We start from the raw sequence: 21,694 nt of genomic DNA, 5'->3' as shown, positions 1-21,694 counted from the left end.
GTGTTTCACACCTAAATGTTTGAATTAGAAATGCAACAAAGAATGGAAGCTGGGACTGTATTGGGTGAGGATTTAGGCAACGTAATGTCTGAGGAAGAGGATGGGATGTGTACGTTTATGCCCAGGGACAGTTGGAACCGTGTAACAGACACTTTTTGTCACGCACAGTTGTAGGAACATCGCAGCTCATTTTGGGAGAACACCTCCACCTTCAACCCAAGACCTCCATTGTGTACATCTGGGAGGGGATTTTGTTTGGATTAAACCCGATGAGGATAGTCATTTCCATGGTTATACAGGTTGGTTATGACTAAATCCTTTACACAAACCCAGTCAGAACAAACGTGAAGAATGTTATTTGAAATGATGGAAATGAGAGCCTTCTCATCTTGGGAAATCATCTGAGAGCTGCTAGGGCCCGAGGGAAGCCTGGAATAGATAAGGGAAGGTATGCCTAAGAACCCAGAAGTGGAGCCAGGTCTGAGGAAGGAGAACAACACAGTGAATGCTGGAAGTTTTTTAATCCCTCCTGAAGTCAGATGTCAGAATTGAACAAACCAACCAGCTTTTCGTTGCTTAAGGCTTTCAAATTTATTTCTTACTTTTAGCCTGAAATATGGTTAAATGATATGGGTCCCAAATTCGGCCATAACAGATGAATGAATGAATTACGGGTGACATGATTTAAAAAATCACTTTAAAATTTATTCCAGTTGAAAAGGATGCATATTGCTGCTGTTGGGATGGGAGAGCCCAATGCCTGTTGTGCCTACGAGGAAGAAAAGGAGCAAGCTAAAGTGGGCTGACTAAGGCTGAAGGACCTCTGCTAGGACACTTGCTATGGCTGAAGAGAAAGGCCGAGGCAACGGATGGACACGGGTAGGAATGGCCAAAGACTTTTGCCATGGAGACGACCAGGCCCTGGGCAGACAGCAAGCAATATTGTCAGTGTCTTGAGATCAGCAAAGCAGCAGAGGTCTTGGGGCAGAAGGACTGCAGCTTGCAGACTAAGACAGCCCTACACACAAGTGAGGTCACAATGGACCGCCCTTGCTAGCTGGGGAAGAAATCCCAGGAGGACAGGCCATGACTGGGCGCTGTGTGGTGGCTGAGCAGCAGGGGAGTCAGGCCCTCCCAGAGACCGATGGAGCCTTTCTAGAGCTCGTGGAAGGCTCAGGACCCCACGGGTCTTGCCAGGTCAGGAGCTCTAGTGTGGCTCAGGTGGGCCCACACCCTCAGGCTGAGGTGGGCACAGGTGCGGCCGGGAAGCTGCCGGGGCCTTGTGGAGAGCGTCGGACACAGGCAGAGCCACTCCTGCACCCACACACCCTACTGTTTTTGACCACACACCTGGGGCAGGGGCCTAGACCCGTCCAGGACTCACCGGGGGCTGCCCCACCGCGTCTCCAGAACCTCCCCAAGAGCCAAGGTTGGACCTGCCCCCGAGAGGTGTCACTCACGTGCCGTGCAGGTGTCAAGGGCAGGACCTCGAGGGGAGTGACTTGGTCACCGAGACACGCTACCGGACACACACAAGTTAACCGAGGAGAGGTTTATCTCGGCTCGCACTTGGGAGAGGTTTCAGTGCCTAGTCAGCAGCTCGAAGGCAGCGCGGCATGGCAGAGGGGCCTGGCAGACAGAAAGCAGAGTCCAGGGAGCAGAGGCAGGGAGGTGAAGGCTTCTGGGCCCTGAACCAGGCGATTTCTCTCAGCCCAGATCCCACCTCCTGACAACCCAGGTGTACCAGGCCCATGAGGCCGTCACCTCCCAGAGGCGGCTTGTGAGTGCGTGAGGCTCTGCGGACAGGTAGCTCTAAACTGTCCCCAAGGGAGAGGGATGGGAGGGTGACCTTGGGGGCAGGAGGAGGGGCGCGCATCCCTGCAGGTCAGCTTCCCAAGCTGGAGCTCTCTCCTCCTGGGACCAGAGCAGGCGGGGCGTGCAGTGACACCGAGCGGCCGCCGGAGGGCAGCAGAGCCCTGCGCTGAGATCCCGCGCTCAGGTTGCCAGGGGAAAGAGAATATGTTCGTATATTCGTGCTTATTTCTACCACCTTATTCTGTCTTCCTCTCTGTCTTGCCTCCTCGAAGTAGGCTGGAAGCTTTTCGTTATTTCTTCAGAAGTAATTCACCTCACTGTTTCTTTTTCAGAGAGAGAGAGAGAGAGAATAGGTCTTGCTCCGTGTCCCAGATCTGAGATGGCTGGGAAGCACCACCACACCTGACTTTTCCTTTTCTCTTGCAGTTAGGAGTGATGTATCTGGTCTCTGGTTTTTCCGTAGGGACCTTAGATATCACACCCTGAACTTTTGCTTGTTAAATGTAGGTCTTTAAATTTCTTGATTAACTTTTGTTTGGAAGAGGTTTAGCTTCCAGGAAAACCGAGAGAATGCTGGCCTGGCACAGCTCCGAGCAAGGGCGGGCGGGGACCTGGGCTCCCCAGAGGGCGGAGCATCTCCAACAAGCACTCCTTACTCCTCTGCCTAGGAGGACCCTGCCCTTTCCCGGTTATCTGATGGTTTGTTCCTGGGGCCACAGTGACGCCCCCCCCACCCCGCCGCAGGGATCATCGCCCTGAGGGCTCCGCTGGGCGCCTGAGCTGAGCTCGGCAGTGGCACAGGGGGGTCTCAAGTGAGCTGTTCGCCGCCCTGGCGCTCTGCCTTCCTGTGGCCCGGGGCCTTCCGCGCTTCCTTCCTCGTCCCGTCCCCAAGGCCTCTCTCTCAGGGACCCCGGTGGCTGCGCCCGAGCTGACAGGGAGAGTGCATTCTGCGCCGCGCTGGTCCCGGCTTCCTCCCTTCCTGTTCGCCCGCGCTCTGAGCCGCTCTCCTGGCTTCCACACGGTCCTCTGCGTGGCAGTGTCCCCGCTGTCCTGGTCCGGGAGGAGGCCTGTAGGGGGGCCGCCTCTGCTGGGCTTCTGCGCCCCGGAAGCTCCTCGCTCCCCTGGGTGCGGAAGGGCAGAGCACGCAGTGAGCCCGCGCGGTGACCTTGGCCCCTGAGGTGCTGGGTCCCGGGCTGTGCGGGTGGTTCCAGCCCGGCCTGGCCGGGCCCCAGGAAGCACCGGGTCCCGCCTGAGGGGCTCCCCCTTTCCGCCTCGCGGCCACGCGAGTGTGGACACCGGCGAGCCCGGAGCTGGGGCTAGTTTAGTGCATGGTGATAGGTATGGGTCTAGTTTGAACCTTTGGCAAGTTGAAATCCAGTTGTTCCAGCACCAGTTATTAAATAGGCTATCTTTCCGGGAGGAGGATTTTAGTGAAACTCAAAGAAGCTTAGATCACATGACAGCACCCACCACACCACATGACCTAGGAGTCGAGGTCAGGGTCCCCATGACAGGGAGGCACTAGGGATCATGGAACATCTTAGAAAAGAGCCTACAGTCCCAAGAGCTGACGGAGGAAAAGAGGCAGATTGGAGATGTCCAGAGGAAATTGCCAGCACCCTCTTACCACTTAGCTTGGCCACCCGGATGCAGTGCTCCACCACCCTGGCCCTGTCTCCAGCCCTCGTGCTGGGACCCCCAAAGCAGGAGGTGATCGTGCAGTTGGCCACCTGATTAAAATATGTGATAGTGGCCCGAACGGTGGGCGCCAGAGGTTCTTTGCCCCTCTTGTTTCTCCGGGTCCAGATGGAGCCCAGGCAGTCCCAGGGCACCACATTCTTGAACAGCTCCTGTGGAGGAAGACAGCATCCCACGGGCAGAACCCACCCCAGAGAGTCGATGGCTTCAGCCATCCACAGGCAGGTGGCCGTGGCCTGAGCTGGACATCAGGAAGCTGCAGATATGGACAGAGACTTCTGCAAATGGCCGGTTTTCCTCCACTGCCCACTAGTGATGTCCAACTCATGACCTAGGACCTGGCACTGACGTGAAAATCAGTGGCATTGTCCCCGTGCCCATCCTCCCAAACCTCCAGCACGAGCAGACATCTGAGTCCCGCTCATTCTGAGGTATTGTCTTCTTTCCAACCTCACCTGCCCTCTGCTCCTTTGCCCAGGTCAGTGGCACATTTCCTGGGACAGCTATGACTGGGGGCTCTGTGTGGGTGTGTGCTGTAGAACCCATGAATCTCAAACGCCTACAAAGTGATAAGGCTGGCCAGGTCTCCTGGGATGATGGCAAGGTGACACATGGTCCTGCCTGCACCTCAGGGCACACCCTCCTCGGCCAGTTGGTCTGAGTCCCCGCCGTGTTTCCCAATTGTCCAATCGCAGTTGACATCACAGTCACTGTGTGAAGCGGGCATGTGAGTGCCCTGTCTCTACTGTCTCTACCTCCACCCAAGGACAGGAGTGGCTTGGGGCTGAGACAAGTATAGGTGATGCAGTTCGTAGAAGAAGGAACTTTGATCTGGTCAACTGGGAATGTCAGGCCTGAGGAGATCAGTGCGAGAAGGATGGGTGTCCCCCACCCCATCCCACCCCACCCCACCGAGCTCAGCTGCTCACCGAACCCATCAAGGTCAGCTGCTCTGCCAGCAGCTTGGGAGAGAAGGCTAAGCGCACCTTCTGCAAGGGCCTGTCCTCGTCAGCGGCAGCAGAGAGGCAGGAGTGCTGTGGAGCTGGCTTCTGCTTCTCTCCTGTCTCCAGAGGAGGCTCCTTCTCTGGTGCTGGCTCTGGCTGCAGAGCAGGCCCATGGTGTTCTGGACATGGAGCCGGAGCTAGCAGGAGGAAAGCTCAGCAGTGTCAGTCACTTGCCAGCTCCCTGCGGAGCATAGCAAAGACATCCTGGCCATTTGGGGGATTCCAATGCCCAAGCAAAAGCCATGAAAGCCTTCCGGACTGCTGTGGCCCTCACCATCTGTTTCGGCCTCGTGGGGCTCTAGATATTCCACCTGAGCAAGGGGAAGGCACAAGGGAGGCTCCATGTCTGCTCCAGGTGAGTTCACTTGCAAGCCGGCCCTTTTGATCTTGATTTGGGGAATGTCCGGTGGATGGTGCCATTCGGACCAGGTTTCCAAACTGGGAGAGGTGGCGCTGGGGAGAGACGAGTGAGCAGCAGAGTCAGAGGCCCGGGCTTTTCTTCCACCCTGCCTCTCTGAGACAGCGTCGTGTCTTGTGTGGCCCTCTGTGCCTCGGTGTAGAGGAAAGCTGACCCCACCCCAAGCCCTCTGTGACTGTCCTAGCCTCGGCTGACTTTGTCCCACTAGGCTAATGCTAACATGGGTTTCCACTTCACACTGATGATCCTTTCTGAGCGAGGCAGGCACAAAACTCCGTGCACCTGAGCGCTCGGGGCTGGGCTCCAAGCCAAGTAGTCCAAAACAATCCGTACCCTAGCAGGCCGCAATGTTTGCTGTACCTCCAGCCATGAAGTGGGGGCTGCGGGGGGTTGGGGCGGCGGGACAGAGCTCTGACACCTCACAGCCTGACCCTGTCCAAGCAGGCCCCTTACATACCCTGAGCGCGAGGGGAAGCACTGCCCATGAGAGCTCACGGCTGGCACTGACGTCCAGGATGGGCACTGGGCTGCCCCTCTCACATGTGGGTTCCTCCTGAACATTAGCCGGAAACATCTGCGGCCAGAGCCGAGCCAAGGTCGGAAAAATCTCGGATTGCGGTCCTTTCTGTGGCTAGACCTTCGGGAAGCGGGAAAATGGCAACAGCTCATCCTCCCCTCTTCTCTGTCTCCCTCCAAGGGGTCAGGACGGGAGACAGCTTCAGAAGGGCACCCAGTTTCGCTGGGTTCTAATACCAAGGAAGTGAGGTCGCATCCTCAAAGTTTCGCTACAGTTAGGGTGAGGAAGTGGCTCGGGACCAAGGGGCAAGGTGCACTTTGGGTTGCGGTTTTTCTTGGGATTTGGTTGAGGTTTAGGAATCCATTTAGGCTTCTATTATGGCTGAGGGCGGGAGATTCAGTGTTAGAAAGCAGGCCTGCGGTTTACATGGTTGGTTATTTTTATTGTGCAGTTCACAATCATTTGAGGAGTGGCTACATGTACATAACAGAGCTTGAAGGGCCGGGGATTTAGCTCAGTGGCACCATGCCTGCCTCACCAGCACAAGGTCCTGAGTTCAATCCCCGGTACCAAAAGAAGGAAAAACCAAAAATACCAAAACAACAACAACTCGTAGTACAGCTTATATACATGACGAGTTTTAGATTTATATACAACTAAGATGGCCACCCAGTTCTTCCATTTCCTGTTATTAATGTCATCCCTTAGTCTAGTACATCCCGTACAAGGAGTGAGCAGATATTGATGTATAATTACTACCTAAGATCCACCTTCACCACTGGCTCTCCACAACAATCTGCAGTCCCGTCCGGGCTGCCACATTGCATTTCATTGTTGCATCCCTCAGACGCCCCTTGACTGACGTTTTCGCAAGTTTTCCTTTTTTCGTTTTGTATGAGCTGACAGTTTGGAGGATGGCTGAGCTGATATCTTACAGAATGTCCCTCAATTTAAGTTTTCCTGACGTTTCCTTCCTGATTAGATGAGGGTTACATGTTTGGGTGCGTGGCTTTCTGCAGGTGTTCCATGTTCCTGACTGCACCCTCATCCTGGGTTCTCCAGTGCACCTTTGGCTGAACTCTCACAGCTGCATGCACTGCCCTCTCAGGGACACCCAGCCTGGCCTGCCAGGCCTTCTTTGGAAATTTGGGCGGAAGCCTTCCTGACTCAACTCTTGTGTTCTGCATACCTGTGAAAACAGCACCCTGTAGATGACACAAAGTTCTACCACTGGCTCCAAGCAGTCCTTAGGCCTTTGTGCATCATGGCTGCAGAAGCATCCATGGGCCTGGATGGCTGAGCACCGTGAACTGAATGAATCCCAGGGAACCCGCCCAGGTGGCCCTTCTCAAGCAGGGTGCCCTGGGGCTCTCCTCTCAAAACAAAGTCTTTCCCTTTTGCAACTGTGAGCCTTGGAAAGCTTGGGCCTTGTGGGTTCCTTATATGTCTTCAGGGCATCTTTTCCATTGTCCTATTGTAAAGTACTTGGATTCTTTTTAATGCTAATCTTTGACCCACCAGGCTGTCCATTGCTCCATCTTTACAGGCCTTTCTTGGGGTGGGGGCTGAAAAGTTTTTAAATGGGCTTTTGCTCCTCATTTTCCGCACAAACCTGGCTCAAAGTAGCAAGCAGCATCCATGCTACGGCCTGATATTTAGGCTACCTTGATATTTTCTCCATCAGATGAATGATCCTTCCACCCTTCGTATCAGTCTCACACAAATCTCAGGACATGAACACAATACAGTCCTATTTTCTGCTGGAGCACAACACACATGGCCTGGATCCAGCCGCCACTGGCATCCTTCTTCTCAACGGGAACCTCCTAAGTCTGGCCTTTCTCATCTGCAACCTCTCTGCACTCTGGTCTTCTGAGCTCGGACCAGAATCTTCCATCAAGCTCAGATGATAGCATTCTAGGGCTGCTTCCCCAGCTGGCACCTCCAAACCTTTCCAAACTGCTGTGGACCACTTCCACAGGCCTCTGAACCACCTGGTGAGGTACAGTCGCTGCAGTGACCAGACTTCTTGTACCAACATCTGTATCACCCACTTTCTTGTCCCTGAACACAATACTCAGCACTACACATTAAGGGAAGAGAGGTTTGTTTCAGCTCACATTTCAGTTCCTAGTTAGCTAGCTCCGGGATGGCAGGATGGCATGTCAGAGGTGCACATTGATAGAAATGCTGCTTGCCTGGTGGAGGCCAGGAGGCGCATGGTAAAGTGTGGGCCAGGGAGCAAGATACACCCTCCCAGGTCACACCCGCGCTGACCCACCTCTTCCAACCAGGCCCACGTCCTCACACCAAGCCTGGCGTAGCACCCCCATCAACCAGTCACCCTCTGGAAGCCCTCGCCTCTGGGTGCAAGGGGCTTGAGGGTGACATCCAGATAGAATCCATAACCTGTAGTTTCCATAAAAGGATGCCATTTCTGATAAGTGATCTAGAAGTGTTATAAGAAATCTAGGCAATATTTAGAGCATAAAACCTTACAATTTATTGAAGACAATTTTCTTTTCAGTAATGCACGTTATGATGGACAGAATGGGAGTTAGTACTGATGATGAGTCTTTACTTTCACGTTTTGCTCCAACGCCCTGTTCTGTTTGCAGTAGTAGTTTGGCCCTTGAAGTATTTATAACTGTGGAATGAGTGCACAGATGGGTTTCTGAACTGTGTTTCTTTCCTCATTTCTCTTTTGGTCACTTGTACCTGCATCAGCAGGAGATATGAATTTCACAGAAGCATTGAGTAGTGATAACCAAGAACAGTGTGGCTATCAGGGCTATTTCAGCTTAGGTGATCTCAGAGCGAATCAGGTGTGGATGTCAAGGATGTGTGTACGTGACATGTGTTTCACACCTAAATGTTTGAATTAGAAATGCAACAAAGAATGGAAGCTGGGACTGTATTGGGTGAGGATTTAGGCAACGTAATGTCTGAGGAAGAGGATGGGATGTGTACGTTTATGCCCAGGGACAGTTGGAACCGTGTAACAGACACTTTTTGTCACGCACAGTTGTAGGAACATCGCAGCTCATCTTGGGAGAACACCTCCACCTTCAACCCAAGACCTCCATTGTGTACATCTGGGAGGGGATTTTGTTTGGATTAAACCCGATGAGGATAGTCATTTCCATGGTTATACAGGTTGGTTATGACTAAATCCTTTACACAAACCCAGTCAGAACAAACGTGAAGAATGTTATTTGAAATGATGGAAATGAGAGCCTTCTCATCTTGGGAAATCATCTGAGAGCTGCTAGGGCCCGAGGGAAGCCTGGAATAGATAAGGGAAGGTATGCCTAAGAACCCAGAAGTGGAGCCAGGTCTGAGGAAGGAGAACAACACAGTGAATGCTGGAAGTTTTTTAATCCCTCCTGAAGTCAGATGTCAGAATTGAACAAACCAACCAGCTTTTCGTTGCTTAAGGCTTTCAAATTTATTTCTTACTTTTAGCCTGAAATATGGTTAAATGATATGGGTCCCAAATTCGGCCATAACAGATGAATGAATGAATTACGGGTGACATGATTTAAAAAATCACTTTAAAATTTATTCCAGTTGAAAAGGATGCATATTGCTGCTGTTGGGATGGGAGAGCCCAATGCCTGTTGTGCCTACGAGGAAGAAAAGGAGCAAGCTAAAGTGGGCTGACTAAGGCTGAAGGACCTCTGCTAGGACACTTGCTATGGCTGAAGAGAAAGGCCGAGGCAACGGATGGACACGGGTAGGAATGGCCAAAGACTTTTGCCATGGAGACGACCAGGCCCTGGGCAGACAGCAAGCAATATTGTCAGTGTCTTGAGATCAGCAAAGCAGCAGAGGTCTTGGGGCAGAAGGACTGCAGCTTGCAGACTAAGACAGCCCTACACACAAGTGAGGTCACAATGGACCGCCCTTGCTAGCTGGGGAAGAAATCCCAGGAGGACAGGCCATGACTGGGCGCTGTGTGGTGGCTGAGCAGCAGGGGAGTCAGGCCCTCCCAGAGACCGATGGAGCCTTTCTAGAGCTCGTGGAAGGCTCAGGACCCCACGGGTCTTGCCAGGTCAGGAGCTCTAGTGTGGCTCAGGTGGGCCCACACCCTCAGGCTGAGGTGGGCACAGGTGCGGCCGGGAAGCTGCCGGGGCCTTGTGGAGAGCGTCGGACACAGGCAGAGCCACTCCTGCACCCACACACCCTACTGTTTTTGACCACACACCTGGGGCAGGGGCCTAGACCCGTCCAGGACTCACCGGGGGCTGCCCCACCGCGTCTCCAGAACCTCCCCAAGAGCCAAGGTTGGACCTGCCCCCGAGAGGTGTCACTCACGTGCCGTGCAGGTGTCAAGGGCAGGACCTCGAGGGGAGTGACTTGGTCACCGAGACACGCTACCGGACACACACAAGTTAACCGAGGAGAGGTTTATCTCGGCTCGCACTTGGGAGAGGTTTCAGTGCCTAGTCAGCAGCTCGAAGGCAGCGCGGCATGGCAGAGGGGCCTGGCAGACAGAAAGCAGAGTCCAGGGAGCAGAGGCAGGGAGGTGAAGGCTTCTGGGCCCTGAACCAGGCGATTTCTCTCAGCCCAGATCCCACCTCCTGACAACCCAGGTGTACCAGGCCCATGAGGCCGTCACCTCCCAGAGGCGGCTTGTGAGTGCGTGAGGCTCTGCGGACAGGTAGCTCTAAACTGTCCCCAAGGGAGAGGGATGGGAGGGTGACCTTGGGGGCAGGAGGAGGGGCGCGCATCCCTGCAGGTCAGCTTCCCAAGCTGGAGCTCTCTCCTCCTGGGACCAGAGCAGGCGGGGCGTGCAGTGACACCGAGCGGCCGCCGGAGGGCAGCAGAGCCCTGCGCTGAGATCCCGCGCTCAGGTTGCCAGGGGAAAGAGAATATGTTCGTATATTCGTGCTTATTTCTACCACCTTATTCTGTCTTCCTCTCTGTCTTGCCTCCTCGAAGTAGGCTGGAAGCTTTTCGTTATTTCTTCAGAAGTAATTCACCTCACTGTTTCTTTTTCAGAGAGAGAGAGAGAGAGAATAGGTCTTGCTCCGTGTCCCAGATCTGAGATGGCTGGGAAGCACCACCACACCTGACTTTTCCTTTTCTCTTGCAGTTAGGAGTGATGTATCTGGTCTCTGGTTTTTCCGTAGGGACCTTAGATATCACACCCTGAACTTTTGCTTGTTAAATGTAGGTCTTTAAATTTCTTGATTAACTTTTGTTTGGAAGAGGTTTAGCTTCCAGGAAAACCGAGAGAATGCTGGCCTGGCACAGCTCCGAGCAAGGGCGGGCGGGGACCTGGGCTCCCCAGAGGGCGGAGCATCTCCAACAAGCACTCCTTACTCCTCTGCCTAGGAGGACCCTGCCCTTTCCCGGTTATCTGATGGTTTGTTCCTGGGGCCACAGTGACGCCCCCCCCCACCCCGCCGCAGGGATCATCGCCCTGAGGGCTCCGCTGGGCGCCTGAGCTGAGCTCGGCAGTGGCACAGGGGGGTCTCAAGTGAGCTGTTCGCCGCCCTGGCGCTCTGCCTTCCTGTGGCCCGGGGCCTTCCGCGCTTCCTTCCTCGTCCCGTCCCCAAGGCCTCTCTCTCAGGGACCCCGGTGGCTGCGCCCGAGCTGACAGGGAGAGTGCATTCTGCGCCGCGCTGGTCCCGGCTTCCTCCCTTCCTGTTCGCCCGCGCTCTGAGCCGCTCTCCTGGCTTCCACACGGTCCTCTGCGTGGCAGTGTCCCCGCTGTCCTGGTCCGGGAGGAGGCCTGTAGGGGGGCCGCCTCTGCTGGGCTTCTGCGCCCCGGAAGCTCCTCGCTCCCCTGGGTGCGGAAGGGCAGAGCACGCAGTGAGCCCGCGCGGTGACCTTGGCCCCTGAGGTGCTGGGTCCCGGGCTGTGCGGGTGGTTCCAGCCCGGCCTGGCCGGGCCCCAGGAAGCACCGGGTCCCGCCTGAGGGGCTCCCCCTTTCCGCCTCGCGGCCACGCGAGTGTGGACACCGGCGAGCCCGGAGCTGGGGCTAGTTTAGTGCATGGTGATAGGTATGGGTCTAGTTTGAACCTTTGGCAAGTTGAAATCCAGTTGTTCCAGCACCAGTTATTAAATAGGCTATCTTTCCGGGAGGAGGATTTTAGTGAAACTCAAAGAAGCTTAGATCACATGACAGCACCCACCACACCACATGACCTAGGAGTCGAGGTCAGGGTCCCCATGACAGGGAGGCACTAGGGATCATGGAACATCTTAGAAAAGAGCCTACAGTCCCAAGAGCTGACGGAGGAAAAGAGGCAGATTGGAGATGTCCAGAGGAAATTGCCAGCACCCTCTTACCACTTAGCTTGGCCACCCGGATGCAGTGCTCCACCACCCTGGCCCTGTCTCCAGCCCTCGTGCTGGGACCCCCAAAGCAGGAGGTGATCGTGCAGTTGGCCACCTGATTAAAATATGTGATAGTGGCCCGAACGGTGGGCGCCAGAGGTTCTTTGCCCCTCTTGTTTCTCCGGGTCCAGATGGAGCCCAGGCAGTCCCAGGGCACCACATTCTTGAACAGCTCCTGTGGAGGAAGACAGCATCCCACGGGCAGAACCCACCCCAGAGAGTCGATGGCTTCAGCCATCCACAGGCAGGTGGCCGTGGCCTGAGCTGGACATCAGGAAGCTGCAGATATGGACAGAGACTTCTGCAAATGGCCGGTTTTCCTCCACTGCCCACTAGTGATGTCCAACTCATGACCTAGGACCTGGCACTGACGTGAAAATCAGTGGCATTGTCCCCGTGCCCATCCTCCCAAACCTCCAGCACGAGCAGACATCTGAGTCCCGCTCATTCTGAGGTATTGTCTTCTTTCCAACCTCACCTGCCCTCTGCTCCTTTGCCCAGGTCAGTGGCACATTTCCTGGGACAGCTATGACTGGGGGCTCTGTGTGGGTGTGTGCTGTAGAACCCATGAATCTCAAACGCCTACAAAGTGATAAGGCTGGCCAGGTCTCCTGGGATGATGGCAAGGTGACACATGGTCCTGCCTGCACCTCAGGGCACACCCTCCTCGGCCAGTTGGTCTGAGTCCCCGCCGTGTTTCCCAATTGTCCAATCGCAGTTGACATCACAGTCACTGTGTGAAGCGGGCATGTGAGTGCCCTGTCTCTACTGTCTCTACCTCCACCCAAGGACAGGAGTGGCTTGGGGCTGAGACAAGTATAGGTGATGCAGTTCGTAGAAGAAGGAACTTTGATCTGGTCAACTGGGAATGTCAGGCCTGAGGAGATCAGTGCGAGAAGGATGGGTGTCCCCCACCCCATCCCACCCCACCCCACCGAGCTCAGCTGCTCACCGAACCCATCAAGGTCAGCTGCTCTGCCAGCAGCTTGGGAGAGAAGGCTAAGCGCACCTTCTGCAAGGGCCTGTCCTCGTCAGCGGCAGCAGAGAGGCAGGAGTGCTGTGGAGCTGGCTTCTGCTTCTCTCCTGTCTCCAGAGGAGGCTCCTTCTCTGGTGCTGGCTCTGGCTGCAGAGCAGGCCCATGGTGTTCTGGACATGGAGCCGGAGCTAGCAGGAGGAAAGCTCAGCAGTGTCAGTCACTTGCCAGCTCCCTGCGGAGCATAGCAAAGACATCCTGGCCATTTGGGGGATTCCAATGCCCAAGCAAAAGCCATGAAAGCCTTCCGGACTGCTGTGGCCCTCACCATCTGTTTCGGCCTCGTGGGGCTCTAGATATTCCACCTGAGCAAGGGGAAGGCACAAGGGAGGCTCCATGTCTGCTCCAGGTGAGTTCACTTGCAAGCCGGCCCTTTTGATCTTGATTTGGGGAATGTCCGGTGGATGGTGCCATTCGGACCAGGTTTCCAAACTGGGAGAGGTGGCGCTGGGGAGAGACGAGTGAGCAGCAGAGTCAGAGGCCCGGGCTTTTCTTCCACCCTGCCTCTCTGAGACAGCGTCGTGTCTTGTGTGGCCCTCTGTGCCTCGGTGTAGAGGAAAGCTGACCCCACCCCAAGCCCTCTGTGACTGTCCTAGCCTCGGCTGACTTTGTCCCACTAGGCTAATGCTAACATGGGTTTCCACTTCACACTGATGATCCTTTCTGAGCGAGGCAGGCACAAAACTCCGTGCACCTGAGCGCTCGGGGCTGGGCTCCAAGCCAAGTAGTCCAAAACAATCCGTACCCTAGCAGGCCGCAATGTTTGCTGTACCTCCAGCCATGAAGTGGGGGCTGCGGGGGGTTGGGGCGGCGGGACAGAGCTCTGACACCTCACAGCCTGACCCTGTCCAAGCAGGCCCCTTACATACCCTGAGCGCGAGGGGAAGCACTGCCCATGAGAGCTCACGGCTGGCACTGACGTCCAGGATGGGCACTGGGCTGCCCCTCTCACATGTGGGTTCCTCCTGAACATTAGCCGGAAACATCTGCGGCCAGAGCCGAGCCAAGGTCGGAAAAATCTCGGATTGCGGTCCTTTCTGTGGCTAGACCTTCGGGAAGCGGGAAAATGGCAACAGCTCATCCTCCCCTCTTCTCTGTCTCCCTCCAAGGGGTCAGGACGGGAGACAGCTTCAGAAGGGCACCCAGTTTCGCTGGGTTCTAATACCAAGGAAGTGAGGTCGCATCCTCAAAGTTTCGCTACAGTTAGGGTGAGGAAGTGGCTCGGGACCAAGGGGCAAGGTGCACTTTGGGTTGCGGTTTTTCTTGGGATTTGGTTGAGGTTTAGGAATCCATTTAGGCTTCTATTATGGCTGAGGGCGGGAGATTCAGTGTTAGAAAGCAGGCCTGCGGTTTACATGGTTGGTTATTTTTATTGTGCAGTTCACAATCATTTGAGGAGTGGCTACATGTACATAACAGAGCTTGAAGGGCCGGGGATTTAGCTCAGTGGCACCATGCCTGCCTCACCAGCACAAGGTCCTGAGTTCAATCCCCGGTACCAAAAGAAGGAAAAACCAAAAATACCAAAACAACAACAACTCGTAGTACAGCTTATATACATGACGAGTTTTAGATTTATATACAACTAAGATGGCCACCCAGTTCTTCCATTTCCTGTTATTAATGTCATCCCTTAGTCTAGTACATCCCGTACAAGGAGTGAGCAGATATTGATGTATAATTACTACCTAAGATCCACCTTCACCACTGGCTCTCCACAACAATCTGCAGTCCCGTCCGGGCTGCCACATTGCATTTCATTGTTGCATCCCTCAGACGCCCCTTGACTGACGTTTTCGCAAGTTTTCCTTTTTTCGTTTTGTATGAGCTGACAGTTTGGAGGATGGCTGAGCTGATATCTTACAGAATGTCCCTCAATTTAAGTTTTCCTGACGTTTCCTTCCTGATTAGATGAGGGTTACATGTTTGGGTGCGTGGCTTTCTGCAGGTGTTCCATGTTCCTGACTGCACCCTCATCCTGGGTTCTCCAGTGCACCTTTGGCTGAACTCTCACAGCTGCATGCACTGCCCTCTCAGGGACACCCAGCCTGGCCTGCCAGGCCTTCTTTGGAAATTTGGGCGGAAGCCTTCCTGACTCAACTCTTGTGTTCTGCATACCTGTGAAAACAGCACCCTGTAGATGACACAAAGTTCTACCACTGGCTCCAAGCAGTCCTTAGGCCTTTGTGCATCATGGCTGCAGAAGCATCCATGGGCCTGGATGGCTGAGCACCGTGAACTGAATGAATCCCAGGGAACCCGCCCAGGTGGCCCTTCTCAAGCAGGGTGCCCTGGGGCTCTCCTCTCAAAACAAAGTCTTTCCCTTTTGCAACTGTGAGCCTTGGAAAGCTTGGGCCTTGTGGGTTCCTTATATGTCTTCAGGGCATCTTTTCCATTGTCCTATTGTAAAGTACTTGGATTCTTTTTAATGCTAATCTTTGACCCACCAGGCTGTCCATTGCTCCATCTTTACAGGCCTTTCTTGGGGGTGGGGGCTGAAAAGTTTTTAAATGGGCTTTTGCTCCTCATTTTCCGCACAAACCTGGCTCAAAGTAGCAAGCAGCATCCATGCTACGGCCTGATATTTAGGCTACCTTGATATTTTCTCCATCAGATGAATGATCCTTCCACCCTTCGTATCAGTCTCACACAAATCTCAGGACATGAACACAATACAGTCCTATTTTCTGCTGGAGCACAACACACATGGCCTGGATCCAGCCGCCACTGGCATCCTTCTTCTCAACGGGAACCTCCTAAGTCTGGCCTTTCTCATCTGCAACCTCTCTGCACTCTGGTCTTCTGAGCTCGGACCAGAATCTTCCATCAAGCTCAGATGATAGCATTCTAGGGCTGCTTCCCCAGCTGGCACCTCCAAACCTTTCCAAACTGCTGTGGACCACTTCCACAGGCCTCTGAACCACCTGGTGAGGTACAGTCGCTGCAGTGACCAGACTTCTTGTACCAACATCTGTATCACCCACTTTCTTGTCCCTGAACACAATACTCAGCACTACACATTAAGGGAAGAGAGGTTTGTTTCAGCTCACATTTCAGTTCCTAGTTAGCTAGCTCCGGGATGGCAGGATGGCATGTCAGAGGTGCACATTGATAGAAATGCTGCTTGCCTGGTGGAGGCCAGGAGGCGCATGGTAAAGTGTGGGCCAGGGAGCAAGATACACCCTCCCAGGTCACACCCGCGCTGACCCACCTCTTCCAACCAGGCCCACGTCCTCACACCAAGCCTGGCGTAGCACCCCCATCAACCAGTCACCCTCTGGAAGCCCTCGCCTCTGGGTGCAAGGGGCTTGAGGGTGACATCCAGATAGAATCCATAACCTGTAGTTTCCATAAAAGGATGCCATTTCTGATAAGTGATCTAGAAGTGTTATAAGAAATCTAGGCAATATTTAGAGCATAAAACCTTACAATTTATTGAAGACAATTTTCTTTTCAGTAATGCACGTTATGATGGACAGAATGGGAGTTAGTACTGATGATGAGTCTTTACTTTCACGTTTTGCTCCAACGCCCTGTTCTGTTTGCAGTAGTAGTTTGGCCCTTGAAGTATTTATAACTGTGGAATGAGTGCACAGATGGGTTTCTGAACTGTGTTTCTTTCCTCATTTCTCTTTTGGTCACTTGTACCTGCATCAGCAGGAGATATGAATTTCACAGAAGCATTGAGTAGTGATAACCAAGAACAGTGTGGCTATCAGGGCTATTTCAGCTTAGGTGATCTCAGAGCGAATCAGGTGTGGATGTCAAGGATGTGTGTACGTGACATGTGTTTCACACCTAAATGTTTGAATTAGAAATGCAACAAAGAATGGAAGCTGGGACTGTATTGGGTGAGGATTTAGGCAACGTAATGTCTGAGGAAGAGGATGGGATGTGTACGTTTATGCCCAGGGACAGTTGGAACCGTGTAACAGACACTTTTTGTCACGCACAGTTGTAGGAACATCGCAGCTCATCTTGGGAGAACACCTCCACCTTCAACCCAAGACCTCCATTGTGTACATCTGGGAGGGGATTTTGTTTGGATTAAACCCGATGAGGATAGTCATTTCCATGGTTATACAGGTTGGTTATGACTAAATCCTTTACACAAACCCAGTCAGAACAAACGTGAAGAATGTTATTTGAAATGATGGAAATGAGAGCCTTCTCATCTTGGGAAATCATCTGAGAGCTGCTAGGGCCCGAGGGAAGCCTGGAATAGATAAGGGAAGGTATGCCTAAGAACCCAGAAGTGGAGCCAGGTCTGAGGAAGGAGAACAACACAGTGAATGCTGGAAGTTTTTTAATCCCTCCTGAAGTCAGATGTCAGAATTGAACAAACCAACCAGCTTTTCGTTGCTTAAGGCTTTCAAATTTATTTCTTACTTTTAGCCTGAAATATGGTTAAATGATATGGGTCCCAAATTCGGCCATAACAGATGAATGAATGAATTACGGGTGACATGATTTAAAAAATCACTTTAAAATTTATTCCAGTTGAAAAGGATGCATATTGCTGCTGTTGGGATGGGAGAGCCCAATGCCTGTTGTGCCTACGAGGAAGAAAAGGAGCAAGCTAAAGTGGGCTGACTAAGGCTGAAGGACCTCTGCTAGGACACTTGCTATGGCTGAAGAGAAAGGCCGAGGCAACGGATGGACACGGGTAGGAATGGCCAAAGACTTTTGCCATGGAGACGACCAGGCCCTGGGCAGACAGCAAGCAATATTGTCAGTGTCTTGAGATCAGCAAAGCAGCAGAGGTCTTGGGGCAGAAGGACTGCAGCTTGCAGACTAAGACAGCCCTACACACAAGTGAGGTCACAATGGACCGCCCTTGCTAGCTGGGGAAGAAATCCCAGGAGGACAGGCCATGACTGGGCGCTGTGTGGTGGCTGAGCAGCAGGGGAGTCAGGCCCTCCCAGAGACCGATGGAGCCTTTCTAGAGCTCGTGGAAGGCTCAGGACCCCACGGGTCTTGCCAGGTCAGGAGCTCTAGTGTGGCTCAGGTGGGCCCACACCCTCAGGCTGAGGTGGGCACAGGTGCGGCCGGGAAGCTGCCGGGGCCTTGTGGAGAGCGTCGGACACAGGCAGAGCCACTCCTGCACCCACACACCCTACTGTTTTTGACCACACACCTGGGGCAGGGGCCTAGACCCGTCCAGGACTCACCGGGGGCTGCCCCACCGCGTCTCCAGAACCTCCCCAAGAGCCAAGGTTGGACCTGCCCCCGAGAGGTGTCACTCACGTGCCGTGCAGGTGTCAAGGGCAGGACCTCGAGGGGAGTGACTTGGTCACCGAGACACGCTACCGGACACACACAAGTTAACCGAGGAGAGGTTTATCTCGGCTCGCACTTGGGAGAGGTTTCAGTGCCTAGTCAGCAGCTCGAAGGCAGCGCGGCATGGCAGAGGGGCCTGGCAGACAGAAAGCAGAGTCCAGGGAGCAGAGGCAGGGAGGTGAAGGCTTCTGGGCCCTGAACCAGGCGATTTCTCTCAGCCCAGATCCCACCTCCTGACAACCCAGGTGTACCAGGCCCATGAGGCCGTCACCTCCCAGAGGCGGCTTGTGAGTGCGTGAGGCTCTGCGGACAGGTAGCTCTAAACTGTCCCCAAGGGAGAGGGATGGGAGGGTGACCTTGGGGGCAGGAGGAGGGGCGCGCATCCCTGCAGGTCAGCTTCCCAAGCTGGAGCTCTCTCCTCCTGGGACCAGAGCAGGCGGGGCGTGCAGTGACACCGAGCGGCCGCCGGAGGGCAGCAGAGCCCTGCGCTGAGATCCCGCGCTCAGGTTGCCAGGGGAAAGAGAATATGTTCGTATATTCGTGCTTATTTCTACCACCTTATTCTGTCTTCCTCTCTGTCTTGCCTCCTCGAAGTAGGCTGGAAGCTTTTCGTTATTTCTTCAGAAGTAATTCACCTCACTGTTTCTTTTTCAGAGAGAGAGAGAGAGAGAATAGGTCTTGCTCCGTGTCCCAGATCTGAGATGGCTGGGAAGCACCACCACACCTGACTTTTCCTTTTCTCTTGCAGTTAGGAGTGATGTATCTGGTCTCTGGTTTTTCCGTAGGGACCTTAGATATCACACCCTGAACTTTTGCTTGTTAAATGTAGGTCTTTAAATTTCTTGATTAACTTTTGTTTGGAAGAGGTTTAGCTTCCAGGAAAACCGAGAGAATGCTGGCCTGGCACAGCTCCGAGCAAGGGCGGGCGGGGACCTGGGCTCCCCAGAGGGCGGAGCATCTCCAACAAGCACTCCTTACTCCTCTGCCTAGGAGGACCCTGCCCTTTCCCGGTTATCTGATGGTTTGTTCCTGGGGCCACAGTGACGCCCCCCCCACCCCGCCGCAGGGATCATCGCCCTGAGGGCTCCGCTGGGCGCCTGAGCTGAGCTCGGCAGTGGCACAGGGGGGTCTCAAGTGAGCTGTTCGCCGCCCTGGCGCTCTGCCTTCCTGTGGCCCGGGGCCTTCCGCGCTTCCTTCCTCGTCCCGTCCCCAAGGCCTCTCTCTCAGGGACCCCGGTGGCTGCGCCCGAGCTGACAGGGAGAGTGCATTCTGCGCCGCGCTGGTCCCGGCTTCCTCCCTTCCTGTTCGCCCGCGCTCTGAGCCGCTCTCCTGGCTTCCACACGGTCCTCTGCGTGGCAGTGTCCCCGCTGTCCTGGTCCGGGAGGAGGCCTGTAGGGGGGCCGCCTCTGCTGGGCTTCTGCGCCCCGGAAGCTCCTCGCTCCCCTGGGTGCGGAAGGGCAGAGCACGCAGTGAGCCCGCGCGGTGACCTTGGCCCCTGAGGTGCTGGGTCCCGGGCTGTGCGGGTGGTTCCAGCCCGGCCTGGCCGGGCCCCAGGAAGCACCGGGTCCCGCCTGAGGGGCTCCCCCTTTCCGCCTCGCGGCCACGCGAGTGTGGACACCGGCGAGCCCGGAGCTGGGGCTAGTTTAGTGCATGGTGATAGGTATGGGTCTAGTTTGAACCTTTGGCAAGTTGAAATCCAGTTGTTCCAGCACCAGTTATTAAATAGGCTATCTTTCCGGGAGGAGGATTTTAGTGAAACTCAAAGAAGCTTAGATCACATGACAGCACCCACCACACCACATGACCTAGGAGTCGAGGTCAGGGTCCCCATGACAGGGAGGCACTAGGGATCATGGAACATCTTAGAAAAGAGCCTACAGTCCCAAGAGCTGACGGAGGAAAAGAGGCAGATTGGAGATGTCCAGAGGAAATTGCCAGCACCCTCTTACCACTTAGCTTGGCCACCCGGATGCAGTGCTCCACCACCCTGGCCCTGTCTCCAGCCCTCGTGCTGGGACCCCCAAAGCAGGAGGTGATCGTGCAGTTGGCCACCTGATTAAAATATGTGATAGTGGCCCGAACGGTGGGCGCCAGAGGTTCTTTGCCCCTCTTGTTTCTCCGGGTCCAGATGGAGCCCAGGCAGTCCCAGGGCACCACATTCTTGAACAGCTCCTGTGGAGGAAGACAGCATCCCACGGGCAGAACCCACCCCAGAGAGTCGATGGCTTCAGCCATCCACAGGCAGGTGGCCGTGGCCTGAGCTGGACATCAGGAAGCTGCAGATATGGACAGAGACTTCTGCAAATGGCCGGTTTTCCTCCACTGCCCACTAGTGATGTCCAACTCATGACCTAGGACCTGGCACTGACGTGAAAATCAGTGGCATTGTCCCCGTGCCCATCCTCCCAAACCTCCAGCACGAGCAGACATCTGAGTCCCGCTCATTCTGAGGTATTGTCTTCTTTCCAACCTCACCTGCCCTCTGCTCCTTTGCCCAGGTCAGTGGCACATTTCCTGGGACAGCTATGACTGGGGGCTCTGTGTGGGTGTGTGCTGTAGAACCCATGAATCTCAAACGCCTACAAAGTGATAAGGCTGGCCAGGTCTCCTGGGATGATGGCAAGGTGACACATGGTCCTGCCTGCACCTCAGGGCACACCCTCCTCGGCCAGTTGGTCTGAGTCCCCGCCGTGTTTCCCAATTGTCCAATCGCAGTTGACATCACAGTCACTGTGTGAAGCGGGCATGTGAGTGCCCTGTCTCTACTGTCTCTACCTCCACCCAAGGACAGGAGTGGCTTGGGGCTGAGACAAGTATAGGTGATGCAGTTCGTAGAAGAAGGAACTTTGATCTGGTCAACTGGGAATGTCAGGCCTGAGGAGATCAGTGCGAGAAGGATGGGTGTCCCCCACCCCATCCCACCCCACCCCACCGAGCTCAGCTGCTCACCGAACCCATCAAGGTCAGCTGCTCTGCCAGCAGCTTGGGAGAGAAGGCTAAGCGCACCTTCTGCAAGGGCCTGTCCTCGTCAGCGGCAGCAGAGAGGCAGGAGTGCTGTGGAGCTGGCTTCTGCTTCTCTCCTGTCTCCAGAGGAGGCTCCTTCTCTGGTGCTGGCTCTGGCTGCAGAGCAGGCCCATGGTGTTCTGGACATGGAGCCGGAGCTAGCAGGAGGAAAGCTCAGCAGTGTCAGTCACTTGCCAGCTCCCTGCGGAGCATAGCAAAGACATCCTGGCCATTTGGGGGATTCCAATGCCCAAGCAAAAGCCATGAAAGCCTTCCGGACTGCTGTGGCCCTCACCATCTGTTTCGGCCTCGTGGGGCTCTAGATATTCCACCTGAGCAAGGGGAAGGCACAAGGGAGGCTCCATGTCTGCTCCAGGTGAGTTCACTTGCAAGCCGGCCCTTTTGATCTTGATTTGGGGAATGTCCGGTGGATGGTGCCATTCGGACCAGGTTTCCAAACTGGGAGAGGTGGCGCTGGGGAGAGACGAGTGAGCAGCAGAGTCAGAGGCCCGGGCTTTTCTTCCACCCTGCCTCTCTGAGACAGCGTCGTGTCTTGTGTGGCCCTCTGTGCCTCGGTG

The 21,694-nt window shown here is 54.7% G+C and overlaps 3 protein-coding genes across 3 annotated transcripts in view; all 3 read right to left on the bottom strand.

The window, feature by feature from the left end:
- Positions 1 to 683: 683 nt before the first annotated feature.
- LOC147824302 (uncharacterized) lies at positions 684 to 10,062 on the bottom strand. Its single transcript, XM_087190225.1, has 5 exons — positions 10,041 to 10,062; positions 4,500 to 4,669; positions 3,443 to 3,665; positions 1,461 to 2,936; positions 684 to 769 (listed from the first exon to the last, which is right to left on the bottom strand). Exons 1-4 carry the CDS (start codon positions 10,060 to 10,062, stop codon positions 2,563 to 2,565), a joined length of 789 nt encoding a protein of 262 aa, XP_087046351.1. The 3' UTR covers positions 684 to 769; positions 1,461 to 2,562.
- Positions 8,993 to 18,373, bottom strand: LOC147824301 (uncharacterized). Its single transcript, XM_087190224.1, has 5 exons — positions 18,352 to 18,373; positions 12,810 to 12,979; positions 11,753 to 11,975; positions 9,770 to 11,246; positions 8,993 to 9,078 (listed from the first exon to the last, which is right to left on the bottom strand). Exons 1-4 carry the CDS (start codon positions 18,371 to 18,373, stop codon positions 10,873 to 10,875), a joined length of 789 nt encoding a protein of 262 aa, XP_087046350.1. The 3' UTR covers positions 8,993 to 9,078; positions 9,770 to 10,872.
- LOC147824300 (uncharacterized) overlaps positions 17,304 to 21,694 on the bottom strand; it is a 9,380-nt gene continuing 4,989 nt past the window's right edge. Inside the window, exons 2-5 of the mRNA XM_087190223.1 lie at positions 21,120 to 21,289; positions 20,063 to 20,285; positions 18,081 to 19,556; positions 17,304 to 17,389 (exon numbers count right to left, since the gene is read on the bottom strand). Coding sequence (XP_087046349.1) covers positions 19,183 to 19,556; positions 20,063 to 20,285; positions 21,120 to 21,289 — 767 coding nt within the window. The 3' untranslated portion in view covers positions 17,304 to 17,389; positions 18,081 to 19,182. The remainder of the gene's footprint in view (positions 17,390 to 18,080; positions 19,557 to 20,062; positions 20,286 to 21,119; positions 21,290 to 21,694) is intronic.

This window comes from Heterocephalus glaber, unplaced genomic scaffold (assembly GCF_053883595.1).
Source record: "Heterocephalus glaber isolate CG9 unplaced genomic scaffold, H.glaber_assembly_v1.0 deba00001550, whole genome shotgun sequence".
Lineage (NCBI taxonomy): Eukaryota > Metazoa > Chordata > Mammalia > Rodentia > Bathyergidae > Heterocephalus > Heterocephalus glaber.
This window is presented reverse-complemented; position numbering and strand designations above follow the sequence as displayed.

Excerpts from the sequence above, each read along its gene's own strand:
- LOC147824302 (XM_087190225.1), bottom strand. The coding sequence starts at position 10,062 with ATGGGCCTGGTACACCTGGGTT. Across the intron at positions 4,670-10,040 it reads GGGCCTGGTACACCTGGGTT|CTTTCCTCCTGCTAGCTCCG; the intron begins GTCAGGAGGTGG and ends GACACTGCTGAG. Across the intron at positions 3,666-4,499 it reads AGGACAGGCCCTTGCAGAAG|GAGCTGTTCAAGAATGTGGT; the intron begins GTGCGCTTAGCC and ends CTTCCTCCACAG.
- LOC147824301 (XM_087190224.1), bottom strand. The coding sequence starts at position 18,373 with ATGGGCCTGGTACACCTGGGTT. Across the intron at positions 12,980-18,351 it reads GGGCCTGGTACACCTGGGTT|CTTTCCTCCTGCTAGCTCCG; the intron begins GTCAGGAGGTGG and ends GACACTGCTGAG. Across the intron at positions 11,976-12,809 it reads AGGACAGGCCCTTGCAGAAG|GAGCTGTTCAAGAATGTGGT; the intron begins GTGCGCTTAGCC and ends CTTCCTCCACAG.